The 27,274-nt window shown below is 47.9% G+C and overlaps 2 protein-coding genes across 4 annotated transcripts; both read right to left on the bottom strand.

Moving 5' to 3' along the window:
* Nucleotides 1-27: 27 nt before the first annotated feature.
* On the bottom strand, nucleotides 28-8,541 carry puf60a (poly-U binding splicing factor a). 2 transcript variants are annotated; one of them, XM_061797026.1, is made up of 10 exons: nucleotides 7,732-8,541; nucleotides 7,552-7,638; nucleotides 7,424-7,471; nucleotides 7,171-7,332; nucleotides 6,151-6,243; nucleotides 5,852-6,065; nucleotides 5,632-5,789; nucleotides 2,426-2,510; nucleotides 2,165-2,340; nucleotides 28-779 (listed from the first exon to the last, which is right to left on the bottom strand). In XM_061797026.1, the coding sequence occupies exons 1-10, from the start codon at nucleotides 7,846-7,848 to the stop codon at nucleotides 480-482; spliced, it is 1,440 nt and encodes a 479-aa protein (XP_061653010.1). In that variant the 5' UTR covers nucleotides 7,849-8,541; the 3' UTR covers nucleotides 28-479. The 2 variants fall into 2 exon arrangements, with proteins under 2 accessions (XP_061653010.1, XP_061653011.1); XM_061797027.1 differs by lacking the exon at nucleotides 7,732-8,541 and having other exon boundaries at nucleotides 7,171-7,359; nucleotides 7,552-7,640.
* Nucleotides 8,542-8,755: 214 nt separating this feature from the next.
* Nucleotides 8,756-27,182, bottom strand: afg3l2 (AFG3-like AAA ATPase 2). Of its 2 annotated transcripts, none has more exons than XM_061796986.1 (17): nucleotides 26,952-27,182; nucleotides 24,076-24,160; nucleotides 23,904-23,966; nucleotides 21,505-21,656; nucleotides 20,089-20,241; nucleotides 19,938-20,012; nucleotides 16,334-16,458; nucleotides 12,830-13,106; nucleotides 12,624-12,761; nucleotides 12,390-12,543; nucleotides 11,359-11,466; nucleotides 11,151-11,276; nucleotides 10,609-10,719; nucleotides 10,422-10,537; nucleotides 9,660-9,860; nucleotides 9,390-9,584; nucleotides 8,756-9,308 (listed from the first exon to the last, which is right to left on the bottom strand). In XM_061796986.1, the coding sequence occupies exons 1-17, from the start codon at nucleotides 27,039-27,041 to the stop codon at nucleotides 9,069-9,071; spliced, it is 2,409 nt and encodes an 802-aa protein (XP_061652970.1). In that variant the 5' UTR covers nucleotides 27,042-27,182; the 3' UTR covers nucleotides 8,756-9,068. The 2 variants fall into 2 exon arrangements, with proteins under 2 accessions (XP_061652970.1, XP_061652971.1); XM_061796987.1 differs by having other exon boundaries at nucleotides 16,334-16,455.
* Nucleotides 27,183-27,274: the final 92 nt, after the last annotated feature.

Genomic DNA, 27,274 nt, shown 5'->3' with positions numbered 1-27,274 from the left:
TGTTTGCTTTTATATAAATCAAAGATAAACCTTTACAAAGTGTTTATTCTTTGTTTGCTTTTATATAAAACAAAGATAAACCTTTACAAAGTGTTTGTCGACATTATTTGAGAGTCAAACAAAGTTGTGGGGGAACTTATTAATCAGGCTACGTCACACGTGGAGCACAGCGGTGGTAATGTGGTTCCCATGGTGACCGTAAACATTTACTCGCATTCTTAAGACGGCTGACAAACGTTACCGAGGTTCTTTACGTCCACTTCCTGTTTTCTAAAAGGTGCCGTCGGAACTAACGGGTCGACTGAGCGCGCTGACTTAGCCGCTCATTCGAGGCCCGATTCGGGTTCTGAAACCAAAGCGGGACCTTACGCCGCCCCTTACGTTACTTCCTGAGGCGGCGGCGGCCCGTTGGCCGGCGTCTACGCCGACAGGTCGCCACGGGCCGCCGTCTACGCCGACAGGTCGCCACGGGCCGCCGTCTACGCCGACAGGTCGTTATTCTCAAAGCGGTCCTGCTCGTACGCCTCGGCCGCCACTTTGCGACCTCCGAACCAGCGGCGGTCCAGAGCCCAAACGGCCCGGTTCATCTCGGCCGTGTGGCAGAACTCGACGAAGATCTTGATGATGACGGCGGCGTCCTCTTCCTCTCCCTGACGTTCCTGGTAGATGACCACTCGCTTGACCTGGCCAAACTTCCCGCATTCCTCGGTGACCTCTCCCTCCAGGTCGTCGTCGATGTCGTCCTGGCCCACCATGTTCCTCAGAACCATCACGCGGGACTGAGGGGACACAGCGCAGCCGCGCATAGTAAGCGCTCAAATATTACAGTCCAGACATTAACCAAGACCCGGTCCCAATGTAGTCCCAAATGAATACTAAAAAATTACTCCCAATATAGTCCTAAATAATTCCAATCCTAGGCCTGCACCATTATGTCCAAAATAACCACATTTATTTTCATCAGGACCCGGGTTCGATCCCCGGCCCCGCCTGTGTGGAGTTTGCACGTTCTCCCCGTGCCTGCGTGGGTTTCCTCCGGGCACGCCGCTTTCCTCCCGCATTCCCAAAACATGCATGCTAGGTTCATTGACGACTCTAAATTGCCCGTAGGTGTGACTGTGAGTGCGAATGGTTGTTGGTTTGTATGTGCCCTGCGATTGGCTGGCGACCGGTTCAGGGTGGACCCCGCCTCCTGCCCGATGACAGCCGGGATAAGCTCCGGCGCGCCCGCGACCCGCGTGAGGAGAAGCCGCTCAGAAAATGGATGGATTAGGTATCCGTCCATTTTCTGTCGCGCTTCTCCTCACGCGGGTCGCGGTCCACCCTGAACCGGTCGCCAGTCAATCGCAGGGCACATAGAAACCAACAACCATTCTCAGTCACAGTTTTAAAGTCTCCAATGAATGCATGTCTTTGGGATGCGGGAGGAAAGCGGAGTGCCCGGACAAAAGCCACGCAGGCATGCGAACTCCACGCGGGCGGGGCCGGGGATCGAACCCGGGTCCTCAGAACTGCGAGGCCGACGCGCTAACCGGTCGGCGACCGTGCCGCCTAATAAAAAACGAAGCCCCAAAAATTCGACTTTAGTGAGGACTGAGTAAATACGTTACAAGTTACAATCACGAATTGTAATTTAAAATAAGCAATTACAGTTTATGCATACAACGCAATAACTCCAGCTTTTTCATTTGTCAATCGGGTGAATTTAGTTTTTCTGCTTGACCATTGGTCAGTCGTGCACAGTCAAAAACTGCAAAGAACTCGACAGTCGTGATTTCCCTCTCGGTTGACTTTTTTCACTGCGGTCAGGCCGTTGAAGGCAATGCAGTCGCTACGACGATTATTCATCGTGTTTTACCGTGGTACGGCACCTCTCTTCCAACGTGCTGAGGTCCAACTTCAAAATAAAAGCTTCATATTGGACATCAATGCCATTTCAGACCTTTATTGTGAAGTCGGCCACATCGTACGGCGCCAGCGCTTAGTGAAGACTTAACCTTACGTTCGACCCCTGGCGGCCGGCTGACGAGGTTGTTGTAGTCCAATAGTCCTAAATAATCCCAATGTAGTCACAAATCAAAGTGGAATCAAAGTAATCCCAACGTTGCGCCACAGCGCCTGGGACCACAAAAAGAGCTTTGATACATTTATCTGTGTTTTTTACTTTGGGATTGCGTATGATCTTGTTGATATCGTGGTGTCCGTCCATCTGTTCGTGTTTACTCTCGTCCAAACGCGCCCCCTGGCGGAGCGCTTCCTGCGTCCTCGGGGCAGGGGGCGTGGCCAGGACGGGATTGACCAGAGCCACTTGCGGCAGCCCGGGTCGAGCCGGGGTCACGCCTGAAACGTCACATCGCACTCGGGGGTCAGGTCAAGGAGTGGGCGGGGTGTGATGCAGGGGGAGGAGGGGGCTAAGGTTTCCCACCTGTGATGACGCCTGGAGCCTGAGCCGCCATGACGCCTTGGGGAAGACCGGCCAGCGCTCGCAGCACCGACGCGCCCACTGGATCCTGAAAGCAGCACAACCGGAGCAGAAGTCGTTACAAATCTCTCCGCTCCGATCGCAAGCCACCATGTTTTCAAGTGCGTAAACAATGTCCTTGCGAAATGCTGCGTTATGTCCGTTAGTGTTAATTAGCCACTCGGTAGTCTTCGTAGGCCCCTCTTCCTCTTGTTGTTGCGTCTTAACTACTGTATGATTAATTTCCCACCACGAGCGAGTCTCACATCACCACCGATGAAAATGCGCATTGCACGCAAGAAACGACGGTACTCTTTATACTACTCGAACGTTTTGGAAGTCTTCAATTTGTTCAAACTAAACTGAAAAGTCCTCGAGGACTAAACAAATATTTCCTTCATTCGACTTCACCAAATGCCACCCCCGTTTGCGTACCCTTATTCCTCTCTGACCCCCTTGCCACCTTTTTCACCTACAGGACAAAGTGTAGCCACTTACACGTGAAACAGTAGTATTAGGGGTGTGCGGACAGATCTGACCTTTGAGATCGGATTTTTGGTCCGGAGTCAGCAAAAAAAAAACAAAAAAAAAAAAAACGAGTATCGGTTTGGACTGGATCTAAAATGTCCGATTTGACCACTCTTACGCAAGCGGTCCATTCCGTGCTGCGCTTCAGCACTTCTCTCCAGCAGCGCCCGGATGGCATGCAGATCCCATGTGGTGGCAGCAGCTCGCTAAGGTGTTCACGTAGTAGCAAGGAGGAAGAGCGACCGTTGCTTGCTTAAAGTCGTTTGACACTCCAGTTGAAGTTCACTGTAAAACTAAACTCACGTAACACCTATCGAATGCTCAAATGCATCACTGACTTCACTTCTTTCTTCATTTGTAGTCACAAAAATTGCTAGCTCAAGGCTAACAGACAACGAATGAAAACAAATAATCCACAATGAACTCAAGGCACTCTCCAAAGAATGAATATTGGTACACAAACGCTGTTCAACACATACAAACGGGCAATAGAACAATACTCGATCGTGACTTCGACTTTCTTCGTGTGTATCGCATTGCGTGCACCACACTGCCCCTAAGAGGTCAAGATGTGCACAGCACAGTAACTTTATGGAACCCATTGGTTCCAAATAAATGGGTCCGTTTTTCCGGACTATTGCAATATTTGTCATTCCAACTGCTCCAAGTGCGAGAGGACTCTGCAATCTTTTGCACAATTGTCAAAAATAAATCAATACAAATGTTTCCGGCATTACCAGACAACTAGCAACCCTTCATTGCTCAGTGACTGGTTTTCTTTCTGTCTCCGAAGCGTTCTCTTGTCCGTTGTCGTACTCGAGCGGCTCCGACGACCCTCGGAGGCAAGTTCCCTGTGTGTTTTTTGGACACACTCGGCAAATAAAGACGATTCGGATTCTGATATCGAATCAGACCGACAAAAAAAAAGTGAAAAAGTTGGATCGGGACATCCCGAAGTAGCATGCTGGCCATATGTTACGCAAAACTTACAAGGACCCTGTCTGAAGTAGCATTATGGTTGTGTTATACTGTACTTAAGCCACAAATTCGCAAGTGCAGACCCTTTCCCAAAAATTGGAATATCATGGGAAAAAAAATGTGTTATTTCCATAATTCTATTCAAAAAGTGAAACTTTCATAGCTTATAGATTCAGGCCCCACAATTCAAACAATTTCAAGTATGCGTTTATTTTTTACATAATTTGGGTTTCTAGCTCATATCAAAAAAATTTGAATACTATGAAGAAATCCCCATTGAATTCTCCGTTTTTGTAGAAAAAAGAAATTCGAGTCACATTCAAATCAATCCAAATATGGTACCTTCAAAAGGATATGTTCGTCTTCAATACTTGGTTGGGAATCCCTCTGCGGCGTGGCATCGAGGCACTCGGCCTGTGGCATTGCCTGGGAGTTCTGGAAGCCCAGAGTTCCTTGAGGCTTGCTGTCAGTTCTTCTTTGTTTTGGGGTCTGGTGCCCCTCCTTTTCCTCTTGATAATACCCCATCGATTCTCAACGGGGTTTAGATGCGGCGAGTTGGCACGGGCGCCAAAGCAGGTTTTGGTGCTTCTGGCGGTATGGGCAGGGGCCAGGTCCTGCCGGAAGATGAAATCTGCATCTCCATACAGATCCTCGGCAGAAGGAATCTTTCGTGGTTTGCCCATCCTATGGAGGCTATCAATGATGGTCTTCTGGCCACTTGTCAAGTCTGCAGTCTTCCCCATATTGAACCCAACTTAAGCAATTTAAGGACACCTGGGGAAACCTGTGCAGGTGCTTTGAGTTGAGTAGATGATTAGTGTGTGACACTCACTTTAAAACATTTATGGCCTGCCAAATTTGGGCTGATTTCTTCACAGTATTCCATTTTTTGGGAATTCCTGATTTCGTGGGTTTTATGAGCTGGAAACCCAAATTATGTAAAAATAAACAATACTTGAAATTGTTTCAATTGTGGGCCCTGATTCTAATCTATAGTCTAAGAAAGAATTGGAATTATGGAAAAACCTTTCCATTACAATCCATTTTTTTGGAAAGGGTCTTAGTCCTAATTAACAGAGACGCTCCGCGTGGCTAATATGTTAGTTTGGTAGATTTACGTTAATCTCACAGATTTGCGCTATGTTAATTTGACCTTGTCTCAGGTCCTACGATGCGGCTTCGTACTCTGCGTTTCCGGCAGATAGAAAAATCTGTGTCACAACGATTTACACGTCACGAGTGTTCGCCGTGCATTTCAGTATGAAACAATTCCATACTCTCGCGTATTTCTTCTCAATTCAGCTTCACCATCTTCCCACGCCAGCAAACAAGCTTCACTTCACTTTTGAAGAAATTGTCTGCCCTGCTTGCAAAGACAAACTGCGCAAGTAACTTTGTCTTCAAGTATTTGTTCTAGGCATTCTCCATCAGAACCAGTATTTCCCCCCCCCCCCACAACACCAATGTGTCATCTAATGGCCACATCAAACATCAGGAACGGAGTTCCCCAGGGCTCAATGCTGTCCCCCACACGGTTTAACCTTTACATGCATGATAAAGCCGCACCTCTGAAATACTCATTTTTGCCCTAACCCAAATCATCAGCCGCACTACACACAAACTGGACTGGTCAATCGAACGCAGACCCATCCCGCACCGCCTACCTGTGCAGTGAAGTTGGCGGCTGCGGTGAGGTCTCCGGAGGCGCCGATGAGTGGCACGGGCGGGGTGACGGCCTTCCCCACTCGCAAGTACTGGCCGCCCAGGTCAAACAGGTTCATAGAGGCCACCGCGTCGACTGCGGACTGAGGCTTGTCGTACTCTGGAGGAAAAACGCAAACGCGTCAGCGCGAGACGCGTGTCATGTCAGGTGATGTGGCTCACCGATGTAACCGTAGCTTTTGTGACGTCCCGTGGTCGGCTCATGGGCCAACATGCATGACTTGATCTTGCCGAAGGCCTCGAAGACACTCCGGATGTCACCGTCCGACAGGTCGGGATGAACAGACGCCACGTAGATCCGGTTGAAGACGCGAGCTTCCTCCGCCAGCTGCTCGATGATCGGCTGCGCCTGCCCGATGTTGCTGGGCCGGCCCACCTGTTCAAACGATTCCGGGCCATCGAGTCGATTGTTGGAAATCATCGCCGTTTATGGCTGTGACGAGTGTTGACCTTGAGCCGACCTTAATGTTTCGTCCTCCCAGGACGACAGAGTTCATTTGGTCCAGTGCCAACTGAGCGGCTTCCGGCGTCTCGTACTCCACAAATGCGAAACCCTGAACACGCAAACGCATATCTTATTGGATTCAACAATATACAAAAATAATTTACATAAAAAAATTAAACACACACGCTCAAGTTACATTTGACAAATAAAACATGGACAGTAAACAAATACAGGTTACATTTTGACAATAAAAACATGCATGTCAAAACAATCAAAGTTAAAAACTATTTTGTGACAACCAATACAAAAGCCCAATTTTTGTATTCAGCGAGCAATGGGAAATGATCATCCATCCGTCCATCCATCCATCCATCCGTCCGTCCATCCATCCATCCATCCATTTTCTGAGCCACTTCTCCTCACGCAGGTCGCGGGCGTGCTGGAGCCCATCCCAGCTGTCATCGGGCAGGAGGCGGGGTACGCCCTGAACTTGTTGCCAGCCAATCGCAGGGCACATACAAAGAAACAACCATTCGCACTCACATTCACACCTACAGGCAATTGAGAGTCTCCAATTCATGCATGTTTTTGGGATGTGCCCGGAGAAAAGCCACGCAGGCACGGGGAGAACATGCAAAGTCCACACAGGCGGGCCGGGATTTGAACCCCGGTCCTCAGGACTGTGAGGCGGATGTGCTAACCTCCTGGTGATTTCAATATTGATAAAAAAAGAATCTGGATTCTTTTGGCCACAATTGTGCAGCCCTATTATGTATGTTATTTCTAGAACTGTAGTGTCTTTTTAAAACAACGAACGGCTAATATTGGCATAATCATGTCATAATAACTACACGGAAGTGTTCGCTCGGCGGAAATTCCGCCAGTACGCACATTCAGCCAGTCAGATGCGACCAGCAGCCCCCACATTATGAAGACTAAAGGAGGTGCGCTAACGCCGCACGGAACCTTTACGTGTGGCATGTCGCCGAATATACATTAACTTTACTGTACGTCGATGTTAGCCGTGACCTCTGACCTTGTGCTTCATGGTGACGGAGTCCCAGGACATATCGATGCTTTTTATTGGTCCGAAGGGGATGAAGGCCTGCCTGATGGTGTCCTCGCCCAACTCGTAGTAGATGGAGCCCACGTACACGCGACACATGATGGCCAGGGCGCGCTGGCGTTGGGCAGCCACCTCGGCAGGAAGTCACGCTTTCATTAGCTTTGCGGAAAATGGCATCAGAACCTTTTAGTGACGGTCAAGGGGTAAAAAAATGATGACTTACTGACTGCAGAGGTGAAAGTTCACCTAAACCCATTGACAAGGATGCCATCTGACACACACACACACACACACGTATGTAAATAAAACTAACGTGAATACGAGTGTGTGCGTGTCTTAACGTGTGTGGACCTGCAGTCCGCTGAGCTGCTGTTGCTGAGCAATGTTCTGCCTGACGAGAACATTCCGGATGCTCTGCTCCATGGCGTACTTCTTAGCCTGCCCAGACACAGGGGCCAATCAGCTGACATTGCACGACAATCGTCCCTATTTTCGCATCTCGATTGTCGAAGGCGGGGGAGCTCGCCTTACCTTCTGCAGCGCCTCCTGCTGGTCAGGAGTGAGCGGCGGCAGGCCGAGCCTCGTCGTCGTCGTCGTCGTCGTGTTGCCGTGCTGTCCGTTCTCCATGACGACCATGTGCAGTGGCATCACCCCGACCGCTTCCCTTACTCCGTTACCCTTGGCAACTCCATTCAAGTGGATTTCCAGTAATAGTTTTCAGCATTAATAGTTCGATTTTTCTCTCACGTGGCAGAACGTTCGGCAGGTTGGAGCGTCAGGAATCCCTAACTTGTCATCAAGTTTCATCGTTCTCGTGTCGACAAGCTGCAGCCAACGCAAACATGCTCGCTTACCTTCGCGCTCGCGTTTTAAGTGGACTGTTTGCGTTGTGACTGTTAACACTTAGCATTCACGACACAAACGACTGCATGCAACGTACACGGCACACGGGCTCGCTCCGTTAGCATTAGCTTAGCACGTCTCCGTCAGAGGAAAAATGTCCCCAATAAAGGCTTCCTACCGCGCGCACTGCTGGCGCCTTAAAGTCGAGCTTCCGTCCGGTTGTGTGTTCGGTTCGGTTCGGTCCCGTGTTGATTTCTTTCCGAACGTGAGCGTCCGAGTGTCAGCTGGGACTAGCAGCTACGGGACAGTCAATGTCACTTCCGCTGCCGCGCTTTCACAATAGTCTCCGCCCCCCAAAAGTCGTCTTTTCCTCAGTGCGGTTTCGATCTTTTCACTCTCTGTTTCAGCGTTCATGAAGATATGAATTATATACAATTCTATACAAGTATTTTCTCAGTCGTCGTATGCTGACATGTAGCCCGACTTCCTGTTTAGCTATCTTTTTTGTTTTTTGTTTAGCGATCTTGGTTTGGCTTTCAATGCTTACCTTGATTACGTCATAGACGGAGGTAACTTTTAAACGCGCAAATCTATGTGAAATTGAACTTTCAGATGCCCAAATGTCACGACATCTACGCAGTGGGTGTGCTGGTGATGCAGGAGCTCGCTTGTCAAATATTAACATCATGAAACAAACCTTTTTAGAATCAAGTTAGTTTTCCCATACTCTTTTAATGATTCGATATCATCAATTTTATGAAACATGTCATGTTGCCAACGGCAAATGGTTTCTGCAATAATCAGTAAATAAAAGCTCAACACGTGATTGGTTGAAATTAGCAAACACCACTTTGCATTAGCATGGTGCTCATTGACTCAATAAATAAATCAAGTTCTCATGTTCTCCAGAAGCTTCTTTGACTGCTGCTGTGTGGCAAAGCTGCTCCACATGATTCTCAAACTCTTTGGAAGTGGTCACAAGAGGAGATGACAATGGGATGCTGGAAACACTCGAAGTGGTCCATCTAGAAGGGCACGCCTCCAGAGATCTGCCGGGCCACTTGCTCGTCCTGGCTCTCCTCCTTGTCCTTTCTTTCCCGGTTCCAGTCCTTGAGGCCGGCGGGCAGCGAGGTGTCCTCATCCTCGCCGCCCGTGCCCTCCACCAGCTCCTCGTACGTCGACTTTTCCGAGAAGGGACGTTTACCCAGCAGCTCCACCATGTCGTTCTTGTCCAGAACCTCTTTCTCCAGCAGCCGCAGCGCCACCTTCAGGAAGACAAGCACAGAAAGTGTGGAAGAGCGCGCAGAAACATCCCGAAGCCTCGTTCCTTCCGCTCAAAGGGTCACCTTCTCCACCTCGGCCTTCTTGTCCTTCAGCAGGTGCTGAGTTCTGTGGTAGGCGTCGGCGATGAGGCCGCGGACCTCGCCGTCGATGAGGCGCGCCGTGGCCTCGCTGTACGGCTTCTCCAGGACCATCTCGCCCTGCCGGGGAAGGTCGAAGGACACCTGGCCCACCTTTGGGTTCATCCCGAACTGCACGATCTGTGAGACCCACAAAGCCCGTCGTGACGCGGAGGGGCTCGGGCGGCGGCCTCTTTACGACGTGTGACCTCTGACCTGTGCGTAGGCGCTCTGGGTGACTTTGCGGAGGTCGTCCTGCGCGCCAGTGGTGACCCTGCCGAAGAAGATCTCCTCGGACACGCGGCCTCCCAGCGTCATGCACATGCGGTCCAGCAGCTGCTCCGCTGTGTACAGGAACTGCTCCTTGGGAAGATACTGAGCGTAGCCCAGGCCACGGCCTCGGGGGATGATGGACACCTGCATGCCCCATTTTACAAGACACGTTTGGACGACATGTTAATAACAATGGGAAGAGTGGTCGCCATCCTTGTGGAATTTTCTAAAAAACACAAGCATGAGCACTTTAAATGCCTCAAAAATCAATTGACTAAAAAATAAAACAAACTGATGACTGACCAACATGAGCTTTTCTTTTGCCCACTCTGCTCTTCTCACCAATAATGTGAAATGTTTCGACGCGTACACTTGGTAACTCCTCAGAATTTCAGCTGGTAAAGCTTATTGGCGGATTTTTGAACTGAAACGTGTCAGCCAATCGGAGTAGCAGACCAAACGAATGGGGTGAGGAGATATGTTGAGAAATAATCCTGTTATACTGTTTGACACCAGACTTGAATAGGTGACATCCCCCAAAAAGGCATTTTTTCCCCCACACACTGCAAACTCAATTTCTACAGAACCCATAATCCATCCATTTTCTTCCGCTTATCGAGGTCGGGTCGCGGGGGCACTACATGATGTCGCTTTTCTCATGTTAACAAGACCCGTTGACAAAACGTTTGCTTAGTGTGGGCCCACCTTGAGCAGCGGGTCGGCGTGCTCCAGAAACCATCCGGCGACAGCGTGTCCCGCCTCGTGATAGGCCACCGTCTTCTTCTCCTCCGGCTGTAGGACCTGCGTCTTCTTCTCCAGGCCTGAAGGAAGAACGCAGTGTGGTGTGTTCCCGAGTGTTTCTCGAATGATGCGGGGGCCCAGCGCCGCTTACCTCCGATGACCCTCTCGATGGCCTGCTCGAAGTGCTTCTGCTCGATGGCGTCACAGAGATGTCGCGCGGCAATGAGCGCCGCCTCGTTGCAAACGTTGGCGATGTCGGCGCCTGGTGATGACACAGTGGCGGTCAACTTTGCTCAAGACACTACTTTTCCGGTCACTCGTCTACTAACGAGGGTCACATTTTTTCCGTGACACTACACTTTTGCCCAACCAATGGGCAGCCGTGGCCCAACGGTTAAGATCATCGCCTGCCACCGTGGGGGACCGAGGTTCAAGACCCCGACCGGACCATCCGGCTGTGGTGTCCTGGAGCGAGACACCGATACCCCGAAATGCGCCTCGGCTGCCCCCTGCTCCAGTGTGTTCCACTAACGTGTGTATGTGTTCACTGCGATGGGTTCAATGCAGAGAACCAATTTCGTGTGCATGCATGCATGTTCATGACAATAAAAGGTGATTCTTCTTCTTCTTCTTCTTCTTCTTTTGGCCACTAAACACCTTTGGTGACTCTCTGAGTGCACACGCTAACCGTACCTGAGAAACCAGGCGTCAGCGCCGCCATCTTGCGGGCCAAAGCGTCTTTATCTGTGATAGGGTCCAACTTGAGAGGTCGAAGGTGGACTTTAAAGATGGAGACACGTCCTTTGATGTCGGGAGGACCTGAAACAACCACGGCGATACTGACAACAACGCTAAGCACCGCTTCACCTCGTTCACTTCCTGCTGCAGAGTTCCTGCCCACCGATGTAAATTTGCCTGTCGAAGCGTCCGGGCCTCAGCAGCGCCGGGTCCAAGATGTCCGCTCGGTTGGTTCCTGCCAGGACCACCACGTTGGTCGCCGTGTTGAACCCTGCCACACGCGGAATCGATTCAGTTGGAAAAAAGCGTCACAATTGCGGTGACGCTGGCACCTATGTTGCTGCGTCACAACCCGTAAAAATACCAATGACAGACACGACCCTACTTACCAACCTTTCGGACACACGAACACTTCCTTTCCATATTAGCAAACATTTTGTTGACTACTTTGCCGAATAAAAAATAAAGTCCTTGGTCTGTCAGTCAAGTGAGCTTCCTATTTATGACGAGAAGAACGGTGCAAACTTCCTTGGACAAGCCGCCTTATGCAGAATGTCGCATCAGCAAACACGGCCGTGTTGGCGGACTCTGCATGTGCTGCGACAACGAGCATGACTACGGGATGAGCACATGATGCTTGGAAACTGAACTTGCTAGATTTGGTTTTCTTTATCTTTATCGCTGCCGTTTTAGGACAGGAATTCAATCCATATAGATTATTGATTTATTACAAAGGGAGCCTATTTTCATATTTGGTCAAATTCTTACAGGTGCTTCGTCACGGTCTCCTGCAAGTGCTTCGGCCTGGTTTGCCCAATGCGTATACCCCGCCCAACCCTGAAAAGTCCCCTTGAATGTGAAAGAAAGCCTGACTGACCAAGCATTTGAAGACCGAGCATACCGAGGTGACCACCCTCGAGTCGCCCTTTCATTGCAGTACTGGATTGTAGTATTTACTTAAAATAAGTTCTTCATAGCGAGTCTGTCTGACACTGTATTAACTTGAGAAAGGTACAGAGAGACAGAAAGAGAGCGATAGAGTAAAGGAGCTAGAGAGAGAGAGAGAGAGAGAGAGAGAGAATAGAAAAATGGGTAAATGGCGGCTTGGCCAAAGTCTTCCGGAACGTAACTTGTTAGTAAGTAGGGAGGTGTGTGTTTGTGTGTACGATGAAAGCGTGCCGGTGGGTGTCTGACCGTCCATCTCGACGAGCAGCTGGTTCAAGGTGTTCTCCTGCTCGCTCTGCCCCCCAAAGTTTCCCCGCCCCCGCTTGCGTCCCACCGCGTCAATCTCGTCGATGAAGAGGATGCAGGGCGCGTTCTTCCTCGCCATGACGAACAGATCTCTGACCTGCACGGGACGAGACGTCAACGAGTCACCGGCGAGACGGGGAGCGGGCAGATCGCGACGAGTCGGGGCGCGCCGCTCACCCGGGCCGGGCCCACGCCCACGAACATCTCCAGGAACTCGGAGCCGTTGACGGTGATGAAGGGCACGTTGGCCTCGCCCGCCGTGGCCTTGGCCAGGAGCGTCTTTCCCGTCCCCGGAGGCCCCGTTAGGATGGCGCCCTGGCAACGGCGAGGACAGCGGTCAACGGACGCGCCCTCCGCAACACCTCCCCGCCCCCCGAGCTGACCTTGGGGATCTTAGCACCGAGGTCCTGGTACTGTTTGGGATTCTTCAGGAAGTTGACAAACTCCATGATCTCCAGCTTGGCTTCCTCGCAGCCGGCGACATCTTTGAACTTGACGTCGATTTCATCCTTGAGGATCTTGGCGGTGGTCTCGCTGACGCTGAACAGGCCGCCCATGCCCCCGCGGCCGGGCCGGCCCGCCCCCGCCGGGCCTCGCCGCAGCATGAAGAGCAGGAAGCCGATGATGAGGGCGGTGGGCAGCATGCTCAGGAGGAAGGTCCTGAGGCAAAACAAAGTTGCGGCGTCAACACGGGCCAAAACGCCCGGCTTTATTTTTCAATGCTTGTCATCATGAATGTGTGACGGCATCCTGCTGAGAGCTGGTGGTCTGTGCGATGGTCGGCAGTATAAAAGGTGGGTGTGTGTGGCTGCGCGTGCAAGGGGTCTGTAGAGTGGTGTCAAACATACGGCCCGCGGACCAGAACCAGCCCGTCAGGCGGTCCAAACTGCCATGCGGTGGTCCTGGCAGGTTTTAGTTTCTGATTAATACAGACTTTTTTTTTTAAACTCAAGCTTTTATTTTATTACACAGGCACCGTCCAACCGGAAGTGCTCTGACTCGCGTGACGTGAAATGGACAAAGCTGAGAGAGGGGAGAGAAGAAAGAGAGGGGAAGAAAAAAAAAAAAGATCCATATGCTGCCAATTTGTATCGTTTGTTAAAGGTCAGATGACAAAGATGTTATGGGGTCATTTTGCATTGTTTATGTTATGTAATACACCCCCAATTCCAATGAAGTTTGGACGTTGTGTTAAACATAAAAACAGAATACAATCATTTGCAAATCATGTTCAACCTCTATTTAATTGAAGACACTACAAAGACAAGATATTTAATGTTCAAAATGATCAACTTGATTGTTTTTAGCAAATACATCAATAACTTTTATTTTATGGCTGCAACACGTTCCCAAAAAGCTGGGAGAGGTGGCGAAAAAGACTGAGAAAGTTGAGGAATGCTCATCAAACATCCCACAGGTGAACAGGCTCATTGGGAACAGGTGGGCGCCATGATTGGCTAGAAAAGGAGCTTCCCTGAATTGCTCAGTCAAGCAAAGATGGGGCGAGGTTCACCTCTTTGTCAACAAGTGCGTGAGAAAATAGTCCAACAGTTTAAGGACAACGTTCCTCAACGTTCAATTGCAAGGAATTGAGGGATTTCATCATCTACGGTCCATAATATCATCAAAAGGTGCAGAGAATCTGGAGGAAGCGGCAAGGCCGAAAACCAACATTGAATGCCCGTGACCTTCGATCCCTCAGGCGGCAGTGCATCAAAAACCGACATCAGTGTGTAAAGGATATCACCACATGGCCTCAGGAACAGTTCAGAAAACCAATGTAAATACAGTTCGGCACTACATCCGTAAGTGCAACTTGACACTCTACTATGCAAAGCAAAAGCCATTTATCAACAACACCCAGAAACGCCGCCGGCTTCTCTGGGCCCGAGCTCATCTAAGATGGACCGACGCAAAGTGGAAAAGTGTTCTGTGGTCTGACGAGTCCACATTTCAAATAGTTTTTGCAAGTTGTGGACGTTGTGTCCTCCGGGCCAAAGAGCAAAAGAACCATCCGGACTGTTATGGACGCAAAGTTCAAAAGCCAGCATCTGTGATGGTATGGGGCTGTGTTAGTGCCAATGGCATGGGTAACTTACACATCTGTGAAGGCACCATTCATGCTGAAAGGTACATACAGGTTTTGGAGAAACATACGCTGCCATCCGAGCGACGTCTTTTTCATGGACGCCCCTGCTTATTTCAGCAAGACAATGCCAAACCACATTGTGCACGTGTTACAACAGCGTGGCTTCGTAAAATACGACAACGGAGACCCCGGACTGTGGAACGGCTGAAGCTGTACATCGAGCAAGAATGGGAAAGAATTCCACCTACGACGCTTCAACAATTCGCGTCCTCAGTTCCCAAACGTTGATTGAATGTTGTTCAAAGAAAAGGTGAGACGTAACACCGTGGTAAACATGAGCCTGTCCCAGCTTTTTTGGAACGTGTCGCAGCCATCAAATTCCAAGTTAAAGATTATTTGCTAAAAACAAACTTTATCAGTTTGAACATGAAATATCTTGTCTTTGCAGCGTATTCAATGAAATATAGGTCGAACATGATTTGCAAATCATTGTATTCTGTTTTTAGTTAACACCAGGTCCCAACTGTACATGCACATAACTTGCAGCAAGTTTTCTACCATAGTTTAGCTAAGAATGTGGTTTTTATGACGCATATTGAGTCCTCCCCGAACATACACCGGGGTGTGGTTACTCTCGCCACCGCAAGGGCTACCAGAAGTGACGCTCCACTCTTCACGCAATGGCGAGCAACGTGCTTGAATATGCTGAGGAGGAGGATGTCGACGTACAGGAGCACCCAACTGAACTTGGCATCGTCAAAGCGTACGTTTGAGCCGTTCAGGAGGTCGGAACCTGATAGTGATGACGACGAGCAGCCAAGAAGCAGCTGTACAACCGAAAAAGAGAGTGGCCACTGGCTTGATGTGACGGTACGTCAAAAGCATGCCTTTTCATACCGTCATGGCTTGAAATAATGGGGTGCCATTATTTTTTAGCACGACTATACGTGAATGAATGAATGTTTCAGTGACACGATACAAGCGTTTACATAGTATGCAGTATTCCTACATATTGTGTGCCCATCGCTCGAGTTGGCGCACAGAAAGTCTTTGCCCTGTCTGTTGGCTTGTCATGTCGGCAAAAGTACAGACGACAGTACTGAAAAGTGCTGCGTGGGTCTTTTATAGTAACCATAATAATAGTCGTAGGTATATACAAGGAAATCCTCACCTCTTGTCTGCGCTGCTTCGTGCGCTGCACCGTGGCGGCTGTGAGATTAGATTTCGTGCGCCCGTATGCAGTTAAAAACAAGTTTGTGAAGTTAATTGGGACATGGGTTTATTAAAGCCCGGATAAAAAGGGTTGGGTTCAGCAAATCATGCGAATGACTCACTGTCACTTCTAATTGCATGCTTCCCTTCACAAAAAGAGAAATGCTAAATAAGGTAAAGGAACTGAAATCAAATTGTAAACTTGAGTTGGGGTGTTTGAGTTGTGAGGTTTGCGGACACTACTTTTAAGGTGAAGGGGATGAGGCTTCAGGTGCCCCTTTGGGCTTGCGTAATGAAACCGTTTCAAGTCTAGCGGGCCTCCCGTTCACGCTCGTGAAGTGTGAACAAGTTGCGCTGTGGCCAGTGGGCGTGTATTGTAAATGTCCCGTAGCGAGAGGAAGGAGGCTCCCAAGATGCCGAAAAGCCACGCTGCGATGGAACTGCTGAGGACGCCCTCCACTGTTCCTCTTCTCTACAAGTCGCTGAGAGGTGCAGCGGAAAAGTGTCATTGGCAGTTCCAAGTGTGCTGAATTGGCTTACTAGCGAGGGAAAAGCGCGTACGGAAGAAATGCACTCAGATCCTCACCCGTCGCTCTCGGTGGAGTAGACCACGGGCACGCGGCTCTCGCCCTCGATGCCCAGCTCGTACTGGGCGCTCTCCAGGTTCCTCTCGAACGTGTCCACGCTGCCGATGTTGAACCACACGTACTGCTGCGGGAACAAACACACGTGGGCGGTGCTTCAATACTTCCTGTCGGACGTGGGGGACGCCAGTCACGTGACTCCACTCACACTTAAGTGGCCAATTGTAGAACTTGGGACTTGCTTGGCCAAAAGATTAACTCAGACTTGAACGAGATCTTTTGATAAGTGTTGTGTACTGTTAACATTTGAAAATCTTTATTTTCCAGGCCGTGTCCCATTTGTTTTTGTTTTTAAAAGAAGGGTTATTTTTGTGTAGTGCCTGCAAACCTGGCAAGCGACCAGTGTGAGATGAGGCCACTTCAGGAAGCGAGTTTCACAGAGGGAGATCCAAAGTACTGGAAACAGCTGAACTTTATTTGGGGTTAAATGGCAGCAGTTGTGTGCTGGCTTACATTTAACATGAGTTTGAATCTCATTGGTTGAAACTAAAGACAGACACATCTCCCAAGGGTGTGTACACTTCTGCAACCACTTTTGTCATATAAAACTATTGGACCAAGATAAATCCTTTCAAAACATTTTCCACCATTAAATGTGACCTAAAATCGTCAACAATAAGGGAGGGGGGGGGGGGGGGGGGGGGGGTGATGCCAGACAGTTGCATTCATGGCTTTCTCAAAACTTGCCATGAAGAGAATGGCTGTGCTGGTAGCAAACCTATTTCGGAAAAAGACTCTCTTTCTCTACTGGCCCCGGATAAGTTGAGTTTGAGTATTTTAGCTGTCTGAGGATTCGTTTTAGCAACGATTCGATTCGTTTCAAGGCCCGATATTGGTTTATTTAAAACAGTACGATCCAAAACGATTCAGTGGCTAGAAATCAATTCAGTAACATTTTAGCCAAAGATTCATCCAGTGTGACTGTGAAATAAATACCTGCATAATGGACAGTGCAAGTGAAATTTCTTAGATTCTTGTTGTTTTCTTGTAAGGGAATCGGAAACCGGTGTGGAACAGACAACACGTAATGGCCGGATCAGACGACAAGACAAATTTGCACTATGTCAAACTACTGCAATAAAACCTTGTATTGCGATACCACCGCATCCCGTTTTTTACAATCATTGGGCTTTACCTTGTTAACTCAAATGCGACCGGATACACTCATTACCGTGGCGACGACAACAAGAGTGGAGCGAGCTGACTGGATTATGAGGACAAAAAGGGGAAAAGGTGTGTTGGTGGTCACCGGTGCTCAGGACAGGAGAGGACGTTCGTTGAATACGATACGGCATTCAAATGTTATGTAGCCTAGCAAGCTAGCGGTAGCACGAACGGTTGGACGTAAACATGCCGCCGTTCTGTCGAATCATGCTCAAGTTTCGGTGCGGGTGAAGTCATTTAATTAAAAATCAAGTCATTTAATTACAGCAAGTTAGCAGCCATTATTTCTGTCATGTTCTCATGTCGGTTTGACCTGACCGATTAGAATCCACGATCTGACTCGAGCAGTGATTTCCAACCTTTATGGAGCCAAGGAACATATTTGATTGTCAATTGAAAAATCTCACGGCACAGCAACAAACCAAAATGTGACAAAAAGTGGAGACATGAATGACTCTATTGACTTCCTGCCATCTACTGGAAGACCATTCATTTGTTCCATTCACTGGCATAAATAGAGGAACAAAGATACATTATTTATTGTAACTATAATTTTTAAGTATATACAGTAAATGAACAAGTCATTTAAATAGACACATTCGTCCATCTTGTGATCGGATCGGTGATCGGTTATAGGTTTTTTTGCTTTGCATAGTAGAGTTTCAAGTTGCACTTGCGGATGTAGCGCCGAACTGTATTTACTGACATTGGTTTTCTGAAGTGATATCCTTGACACATTGATGTCGGTTTTTGATGCAGTGCCGCCTGAGGGATCGAAGGTCACGGGCATTCAATGTTGGTTTTCGGCCTTGCCGCTTCCTCCAGATTCTCTGCACCTTTTGATGATATTATGGACCGTAGATGATGAAATCCCTCAATTCCTTGCAATTGTACGTTGAGGAACGTTGTCCTTAAACTGTTGGACTATTTTCTCACGCACTTGTTGACAAAGAGGTGAACCTCGCCCCATCTTTGCTTGTGAACGACTGAGCAATTCAGGGAAGCTCCTTTTCTAGCCAATCATGGCACCCACCTGTTCCCAATGAGCCTGTTCAGGTGTTCGATGAGCATTCCTCAGCTTTCTCAGTCTTTTTTGCCACCTGTCCCAGCTTTTCTGGAACGTGTTGCAGCCATCAAATTCTAATTGAATGATTATTTGCTAAAAACAATAACGTTTATCAGGTTGAACATGAATTTTCTTGTCTTTGTAGTGTATTCAATGAAATATAGGTTGAACATGATTGGCAAATCATTGTATTCTGTTTTGATTTAGGTTTAACACAACGTCCCAACTTCATTGGAATTGGGGTTGTATTATTTCAACTATGATTTTACTTCTTGGGCCATTTTTCCCCCCCAAGAAAAGAGAGGTTCAATTGGTGTTAGAATGATGAGGCGGTCCTTGTACAAATGCCTCCACCGTAAGGAGTCCCTAGGTGGACTCAAAGTTTGAGAATCCCTGTTCTAAACAGTAAAATACTAATGGCTAGAAATGAAGCACTGTGAGGTTTTCACGAGGAAACTATTTTAGGAATAGTGTTAATAATACACAGAGGACTACGTAAATGAACAAACCTGCTCTTTGTAGCACAAACGTGAGCCTGAAACATTCTCGCTAGCCTCCTCCTCATCTGCCAGCCACCAGACAGACCGATGACGTCTTACACATCAAAAGTGCTTCAGAAACAATCCGCGCACATACGGTGGCGTCTCGTTCAACCACTAGAGGCACTACAGAAAGGAGGGACTAGATGTGGGGCGTATATTATAAGGAAACGGACAAGTAGCCTTGACAGTGCTAACTGCCCTGTGCCAACTGAAAAGTCAAGCGGAGTAAAAGGAATTACAAGCGTGGAAAAACAACACGTACATAACATACGCAGCTCCATATAAAGCCTGCCGTGCTTAAATCCAATGAGTTATCGCCTAGTATTGATACAATTGATTGATGACCTTTTAAAACGAACGAAAGGATATATTTACATCCGGAAGGCTAACCTGCCGAGCACAGATCGATCCAGTTGGATCAATACATCGATATAACGAATGAATCATTACACCGCTACTATTTTATGGCTCGGGGGGCGGGGCATGGCGGCCATTCTCTCTCTCTCTCGCTCGCTTCAAAAGCCTTGAAAGCCTGTGTTCATTCTGATTGGCTGTCATCTGCGTTGTGACGGTGATTCAAATTTGGAATGGCGGCAAAACCGGCGGGCAACTGCTCGGCCCCTCAAGTAAACGGTTTCCAAACCCCGCGCACTGCGCGACACTTCAGTCTGGTTCAGACTTGATACCGACTTCGGACTTACACCCACTCCGTCTGCTTCCTGTCTGACTTCCTGATTGGTGAACATGAGAGAGATGACAAGATGGCCGACTCACCCCGTCCACGGGCATCTTCCCGGGAGAGAAGACCACTTTGACGTAACGCTTGTTCACCACCTCCAGCCTGTCCACCTGCAGCGCGAAGGCCAGGAGACACACGTTGTCGTCATCATCGTCATCATCGTCATCAAAGGCAACGTTCCCTCACCACTCCTTTGGACAGGAAGTCGTTGACAAAGTCCTTCCAGGTGACCTCTCGACCTCCATCCCTGAACAGGAAGTAGTACATGACGGTGGTCCAAAAGGCCACGCCGCTCAGCAAGTACATCCGGAACTCCTTCTCATCCCACGGAATGTCCCCCTGCAAACAACCTTCATTTCTCAACTACTCTGATTATTATGGGATGTTGTACACTTACACCTCTGATGTAAATGACATCATTTATATTCATGTGATTTTTGTTTTAGATATTTGTAGAGCTGCAATTATTTAGAAAATCAATTACCGTATTTTTCGAACTGGAAGTCGCAGTTTTTTTCATAGTTTGGCCGGGGGGTGCGATTTATATTCCGGACCGATTTATATGTGAAATCATTAACACATTATTATATCATTTCACGTTATTTTCACACTGACAACCGCGAGAGGGAGCTCTAGGCCTGTGTATCTGTACCTGCAACTGACAATAAGTCTGACGAGAGCGACGTAGGAGAGGAAGCGGCGCATGGTCTTCCTCCGGACTTGGCGGAGTTGTTTAGAAGTGAGACCGAGGATGAAGATTTCTTTGGATTTAGTGATTTGGAGTGACACTGATGGTTTGGTAAACTTGTTAGCATGTTCTTTATGCTATAGTTATCTGAATAACTGTTAATATCTTACGTTAACATAGCAGGCACGTTCTCAGTTCGTTGTTTATGCGTCATTTAACGTTAGCTGAATGTGTTGCATTAGCATACCGTACACCTATTCAGCCGCTTTCATATGTGGCTATAATTCAGAGGTGAGGGCAAATGAAAGCTCACATCGCGCTCATCCAACCAAAACGTCATCAAAAGCCGACAAACGTCACAGCTGTTCGAAAAAACAGACAGGCCCAGTGGAGTCGTTAGGGCAATTTCAGGGGGTCTTCAGCAACCCTAAAATCTTCTAAAGCCCCCCATAAACGATTTGGTTGTTTAAAAAAATCCTAATAATTCCTGAATAAGCGGGGGATAAAGGGGTCGCCCCCCCCCCCCCCCCCCCAGCCTCTCAAAAAGTCAATATTCACTGATTTCTGTAGTCCTCCATGAAAGCAGACTGATTGCAAACATCTGCTTTTACTTTCAGATCAAACCAGTAATTGAATTATAATCAATTTATGTTTGTGCATTTTATGCACTGTCAATTTGAAATAATATCCTGTTTTGACTAAAGGGATGGAAATTTTCAAACTTTTCTTAATCCGATTTGTCGAAAAAAATAATCGAAAGATGAATCGGGTATCAAAACAATCGTGAGTTGCAGCCCTAGCTCTTTGACCTGAATGCACTGCCGTCTTTGGCTTCAGTACTTTACTCGATTGGCTGACATGTTTTATATGCTGTCAACCATAGTGTCCAGGTGGCGGTGGTCTACCACACAGACCTTCTGCAGACGGCTGTACCAGTGCGACTCCTTCCGTCTTCCTCGCTTTCCTCCTCCTCCTCCTCCTCCTCCTCCTCCTCCTCCTCCTCCACTTCCTGCTCCTCCCCCGCTGGACGGCTCCGCCTCTCTCGGCACGTCGGTGGCTTTGTCATCTGTCGACAAAAAAACCCAAAAAATAAAAAACGAAACGGAAGGTGCAAATATGCTTTGCGTACTTGCGACCGCTCCCTGCGTGAGTGTGCGTCACCATGGGAACGCAGCTGACGCGACCTCCAGCCAGTTAGCGAGGTTATCTGAGCCACTCGTGCAGCACCTGTGGCCCCCGCTGGACATGATATCAACCAGCAGCGCTTTTATTGTGACTAGTGTTTACATGATGACTTCCTTTGAACAATCCGGTATACGCGCAACCTATTTCCGTATTGGGAAAAACAGATCTAAGCACTTCCTCCTTGCTCAGGTGCATGGTAAAGGGGGCCCGTGACAAAAACCTGTAGGAACTTTAAAAATCTACAATGTCTTTTTTAACACAAGATGTCACCACAGAGACACTAAAGATGACAATACAATGCAACCTCGATTTAACGGACTAATAGGGGCAGGGGTCGTCAGTTACAGCCAATTGTCCACTTTTTGTTTTTTTGTGGCCATATGCACTCGTATTATTGTACTGTACAAAATTATTGTTTTGTACTTTTTTCGTGGCCTAAAATGCCCAGTACAGTATAAAGTTATTATAAATGAATGTAAAAAGCGTGAAATGTTGGAAAAGTTTGACATTTTCTCCAAACTTACTAGGCTGTTGTGCTTAGTTGGTGGTGACAATAAGTTGTTGTCGTACTCGTAGGTGAGTCAAGGAGAGAGGCTTTCATGAGCCGCAAGGAATTAGTGTGCTTCCCATGTCCAAATCTGTTGCCATAGACAAATGTCGTGGCAGAGAAAACTGTTTCTGTACCAAAAAAATAGCATGTTCCACACTCCAGAGACGTGTGTGTCGTATTCCTCTTAAACACCACCGCCATGTGCGCGCTCTTTGCGCAGAGCTCGATGCGACGAGACTCCCGCCATCAGGGCCGCAACATCATTGCATGGCCTGGAAATTTCGCCACATTCAACATGACTGCCAAATGTCAATTTATTGACTTTGATGGGAATGTTGACACATTCAACATGTCTGCCACGTAGGCACATGCACGTACAGTGGGGCAAAAAAGTATTTAGTCAGTCACCAATTGTGCAAGTTTTCCCACTTAAAAAAGATGAGGCCTGCAATTTTAATCATAGGTATACCTCACCTATGAGCAGCTTGGTGTGAACAAATCAACTGTGGGAGCAATTCTGATAATCGCCCTTGATCTGGGGTTCCACGCAAGTTCTCACCCCGTGGGGTCAAAATGATCACAAAAATGGTGAGCAAAAATCCCAGAACCACACGGGGGGACCTAGTGAATGACCTGCAGAGCGCTGGGTCCAAAGTAACAAAGGCTACCATCAGTAACACACTACGCCGGCAGGGACTCAAATCCTGCAGTGCCAGACGTGTCCCCCTGCTTAAGCCAGTACATGCCCAGGCCCGTCTGAAGTTTGCTGGAGAGCATTTGGATGATTGGGAGAATGTCATATGGTCAGATGAAACCAAAATAGAACTTTTTGGTAAAAACTCAACTTGTCGTGTTTGGAGGAGAAAGAATGCCGAGTTGCAGCCAAAGAACACCATACCTACTGTGAATCATGGGGGTGGAAACATCAGCCTTTGGGGCTGTTTTTCTGCAAAGGGAACAGGACGACTGATCCGTGCAAAAGAATGAATGAATGGGGACATGTATCGTGAAAACCTCCTTCCATCAGCAAGTGCATTGAAGATGAAATGTGGCTGGGTCTTTCAGCATGACAATGATCCCAAACACAGCGCCCGGGCAACCAAGGAGTGGCTTCGTAAGAAGCATTTCAAGGTCCTGGAGTGGCCTAGCCAGTCTCCAGATCTCAAGCCCATAGAAAATCTTTGGAGGGAGTTGAAAGTCTGTGTTGCCAGGCGACAGCCCCAAAACATCACTGCACTAGAGGAGATCTGCATGGAGGAATGGGCCAAAATACCAGCAACAGTGTGTGAAAACCTGTCATTGCCAACAAAGCGTATATAAGTATAGTATTGAGATGAACTTTTGTAATTGACCAAATACTTATTTTCCACCATAATTTGATAATACATTCTTTAAAAATCAGCCAATGTGATTTTCTGGATTTTTTTTCTTCCTTATTTTGTCTCTCAGAGGTGTGGTATACCTAGCATGAGAATGACAGGCCTCTCTCATCTTTTTAAGAGGGAGAACTTGCACAATGGGTGACTGACTAAATACTTTCTTGCCCCACTCTATATAGCGGATTACGTCAAGTGTCACCTTTGTCTTGCGATTGAGGCTCCTTGGAATTCTTCTGACTGTCGGGGAAATACTTCTGAAATCCTGCACAGACAAACGAATACGTTACGAATACGCCTGTTTTTCAAAAAGAAAACAACCAAGAAGGAGATGATGATGACTGATGATGATAAGGATGAAAACGAAGAAGAACCTTTGGGCGGTCTGGATGTCAGAGTCCTGCAGGCCACAAGCAGCTCACTCAGCAAATTCGGCCCACTCGCCACCGGTCTCGTCACCTGGCCGACAAACAAAAGGCGACCGGTCGTGATTTTGTCAGCTGGACGGTGCCCCCTACTGGACGCCAGACTGAAGCGGGATCCAAATGTGTCGTTTGCACTATTTACAGCAGCTGAAATAAGTATTAATAATAATGCTATTTGAAAAGCTTTCATAGATTATAGATTCAGGGCCCACCATTTGAAAATTTCAAGTATTTATTTGTTTATTTTACATAATTTGGGCTTCCAGCTCATAAAACCCAGGAAATCAGGAATTCCCAAAAATGTAATACAGTGATGAAATCAGCCCAAATTTTGCAGGCCATAAATGTTTGAAACCGTTTTTAGTGTCAAACCCTAACCCTCATCTACTCGACTCAAAGCACCTGCACCGGTTTCCCCAGGTGTCATTAAATTGCGTAGGTTTGGTTCAATTGTCTCAGTTGGGTTCAATATGGGGAAGACTGCAGACTTGACAACTGGCCAGAAGACCATCATTGATAGCCTCCATAGCTAAGGGGGCTGGCTGTCACAGAGTGCTGTGTCCAAGCATATCAATGGAAAGGCTAGTGGGAGGACAAAATGTGGCAGGAGAAGATGCACCAGCAAAAGAGATGACCGTGGGCTTCCGTGGATTACCAAACAGAGAAGATTCAAGAATCTAGTAGAGATCCTGAAAGAGTGGAATGAGGCGGGAGTCACAGCTTCAAAAACCACCACATTCCAACGCGGGAGATGGGCTACAACTGTCCGACTGGCAGCCGGCGGTCAGAGGTCCTCTTTTCCGATGAAAGTGTGCCTTGCATTCGGGAATCAAGGTTTCCCTTGTCCGGACGCGGGTCACCGGGGCCCCCCTCTGGAACCAGGCCTGGAGGTCGGGCTCGAAGGCGAGCGCCTGGTGGCCGGGCCTGCACCCATGGCCCGAAAGGGTAACGTGGGTGCCCCTTCCCATGGGGATGAGAATCAGCACCTCCAAATCTGAGACCATGGTCCTCAGTCGGAAAAGGGTGGCGTACCCTCTCCGGGTCGGGGATGAGATCCTGCCCCAAGTGGAGGAGTTCAAGTATCTCGGGGTCTTGTTCACAAGTGAGGGAAGAATGGAACGGGAGATCGACAGACGGATCGGTGCAGCGTCTGCAGTCATGCGGACTTTGTAGCGATCCACTGCGGTAAAGAAGGAGCTAAGCCGAAAGGCGAAGCTCTCGATTTACCGGTCGATCTACGTTCCTACCCTCACCACCTATGCTCACGAGCTGTGGGTCGTGACCGAAAGAAAGAGATCCCGGATACGAGCGGCCAAAATGAGTTTCCTCCGCAGGGTGTCCGGGCTCTCCCTTAAGAGAACGGGTGAGAAGCTCGGTCATCCGGGAAGATCTCAGAGTAGAGCCAGATGAGGTGGCTGGAGCATCTGATTCGGATGCCTCCCGGACGCCTCCCCGGTGAGGTGTTCCGGGCACGTCCCACCGGGAGGAGACCCCGGAGAGACGACGTCTTTCGGCTAGCCTGGGAACACATCGGGATCCCCCCCGGAAGAGCTGGACGAAGTGGCTGGGGTGAGGGAAGTCTGGGCGTCCCTGCTAAAGCTACTGCCCCCGCGGCTCAACCTCGGATAAGCGGTAGAAAATGGTAGAAAACGACACGTGAGCCACCTTTTCAACTGCCATTCAAAAAACATTTCGGCAATACTGTTCTAAAAAACTGTCCTAAAATGGCACTTTAACTTTAGGTCTGTTTAATTTTGGCTCGGGATATTTTCTATTAGTTTTTCTACTGTTCTGTATTGAAATGCAATTGAATGTATTTTTTTTCCAGAGTTAACAATAATCCTGTCTGTGTCAATTATTTTATTCAGTCATCCACTAAAATTCATTTAAATTAAACCTTGTTGTTTTTTGGATAATTTTTGTTTAATAAATAAATAAATGCAATTAACAGAGAGTAATTAATTACAACACCTCTAATTGATTAGATTATTCTTTCTTTTCTTTTTTTTTTTTTTTTTTTAAATCGAGTCCCACCCCTAATATATATATCTATTATAGTGGCTGTAAAAAGTCTGCACACCCCGGTTTAAATGCCAGGTTTTTGTGATGTATATATAAAAAAAAATTTAAAAGACCATAAAGTCTGCCCACCCCGGTTCAAATGCCAGGTTTTTGTGATATATAAAAAAACACCAAGATAAATCATTTAAAAACTCTCTTTCCACCTTTATTGTGACCCATAACTTTTATAACTCAATTGGGGGGCGAAATATTTTTGAGAGGGGGAGGAAAAACAACTGAGATAATGTGGTTGCACAAGTTTGGACACCCTCTTATAAGTGGGGATGTGGCTGTTTTTACTTACCAATCACACTCAAATTTATGTTAAATGGGCATCAGCACACATCTGCCACCTTTTAAAGTATCTGATTAATCCCAAATAAAGTTATTCTCTTTCCCTAACTTTTTTATTTGCTTTCTGTATGAATGTTTGTATGTGGTACGATACAGGATGATGTAGTATATTCATGTATTACAATGTAGTGTAATTCAGTGGAATGTAGCACAATGTAGTACCACGCAATAGATTCGATGTAGTAAAAAGGAGTGCAATGTAGTAAGTAAATCATTATAGAGCTCAAGTGTAAACAAGGCACAACATCTTTTAGATATGACGTCACCTCTGTACATTCAAAGTGACACCCCATCCTGTTTACGGTTGAGTTTTGATCAAGTCTGAGTAATTAGGAACATTTCAGGGTGAGAGTTCGGGCTTGTTTGTCAGCTCATTTGCTAGGCTAGCAGTTAGCATAGTAAGCACGTACCAGCCTGCTGGCGGCGGCGGGCGAAGGAGCCACGAGAAGCCGCAACATGTTGCTGCAGGCCGCCGACAGGCGAAGGTAGCGGTGAGCCATGGAGGAAGTGACAGCAGCGGCTTTAAAATGTTTTCAAGTTGGGGTTACTTCTCAAGTTCAACATCGATATTCCGTAATCGTTCCAATCGGCCATGTTTACTGCACACGGCTTCTCCTTCGTGGGAGGAGTGTCGTGTGGCCGTAGAGTGAGCAGGGCCCCCTTCTGGACATACACGCACACTAGCAGAAACGTCATCACTTCCTGTTCGGTCAACGAAGTGAACTACACTTCC

Source organism: Phyllopteryx taeniolatus, chromosome 14 (assembly GCF_024500385.1).
Source record: "Phyllopteryx taeniolatus isolate TA_2022b chromosome 14, UOR_Ptae_1.2, whole genome shotgun sequence".
Classification (NCBI taxonomy): Eukaryota; Metazoa; Chordata; class Actinopteri; order Syngnathiformes; family Syngnathidae; genus Phyllopteryx; species Phyllopteryx taeniolatus.
This window is presented reverse-complemented; position numbering and strand designations above follow the sequence as displayed.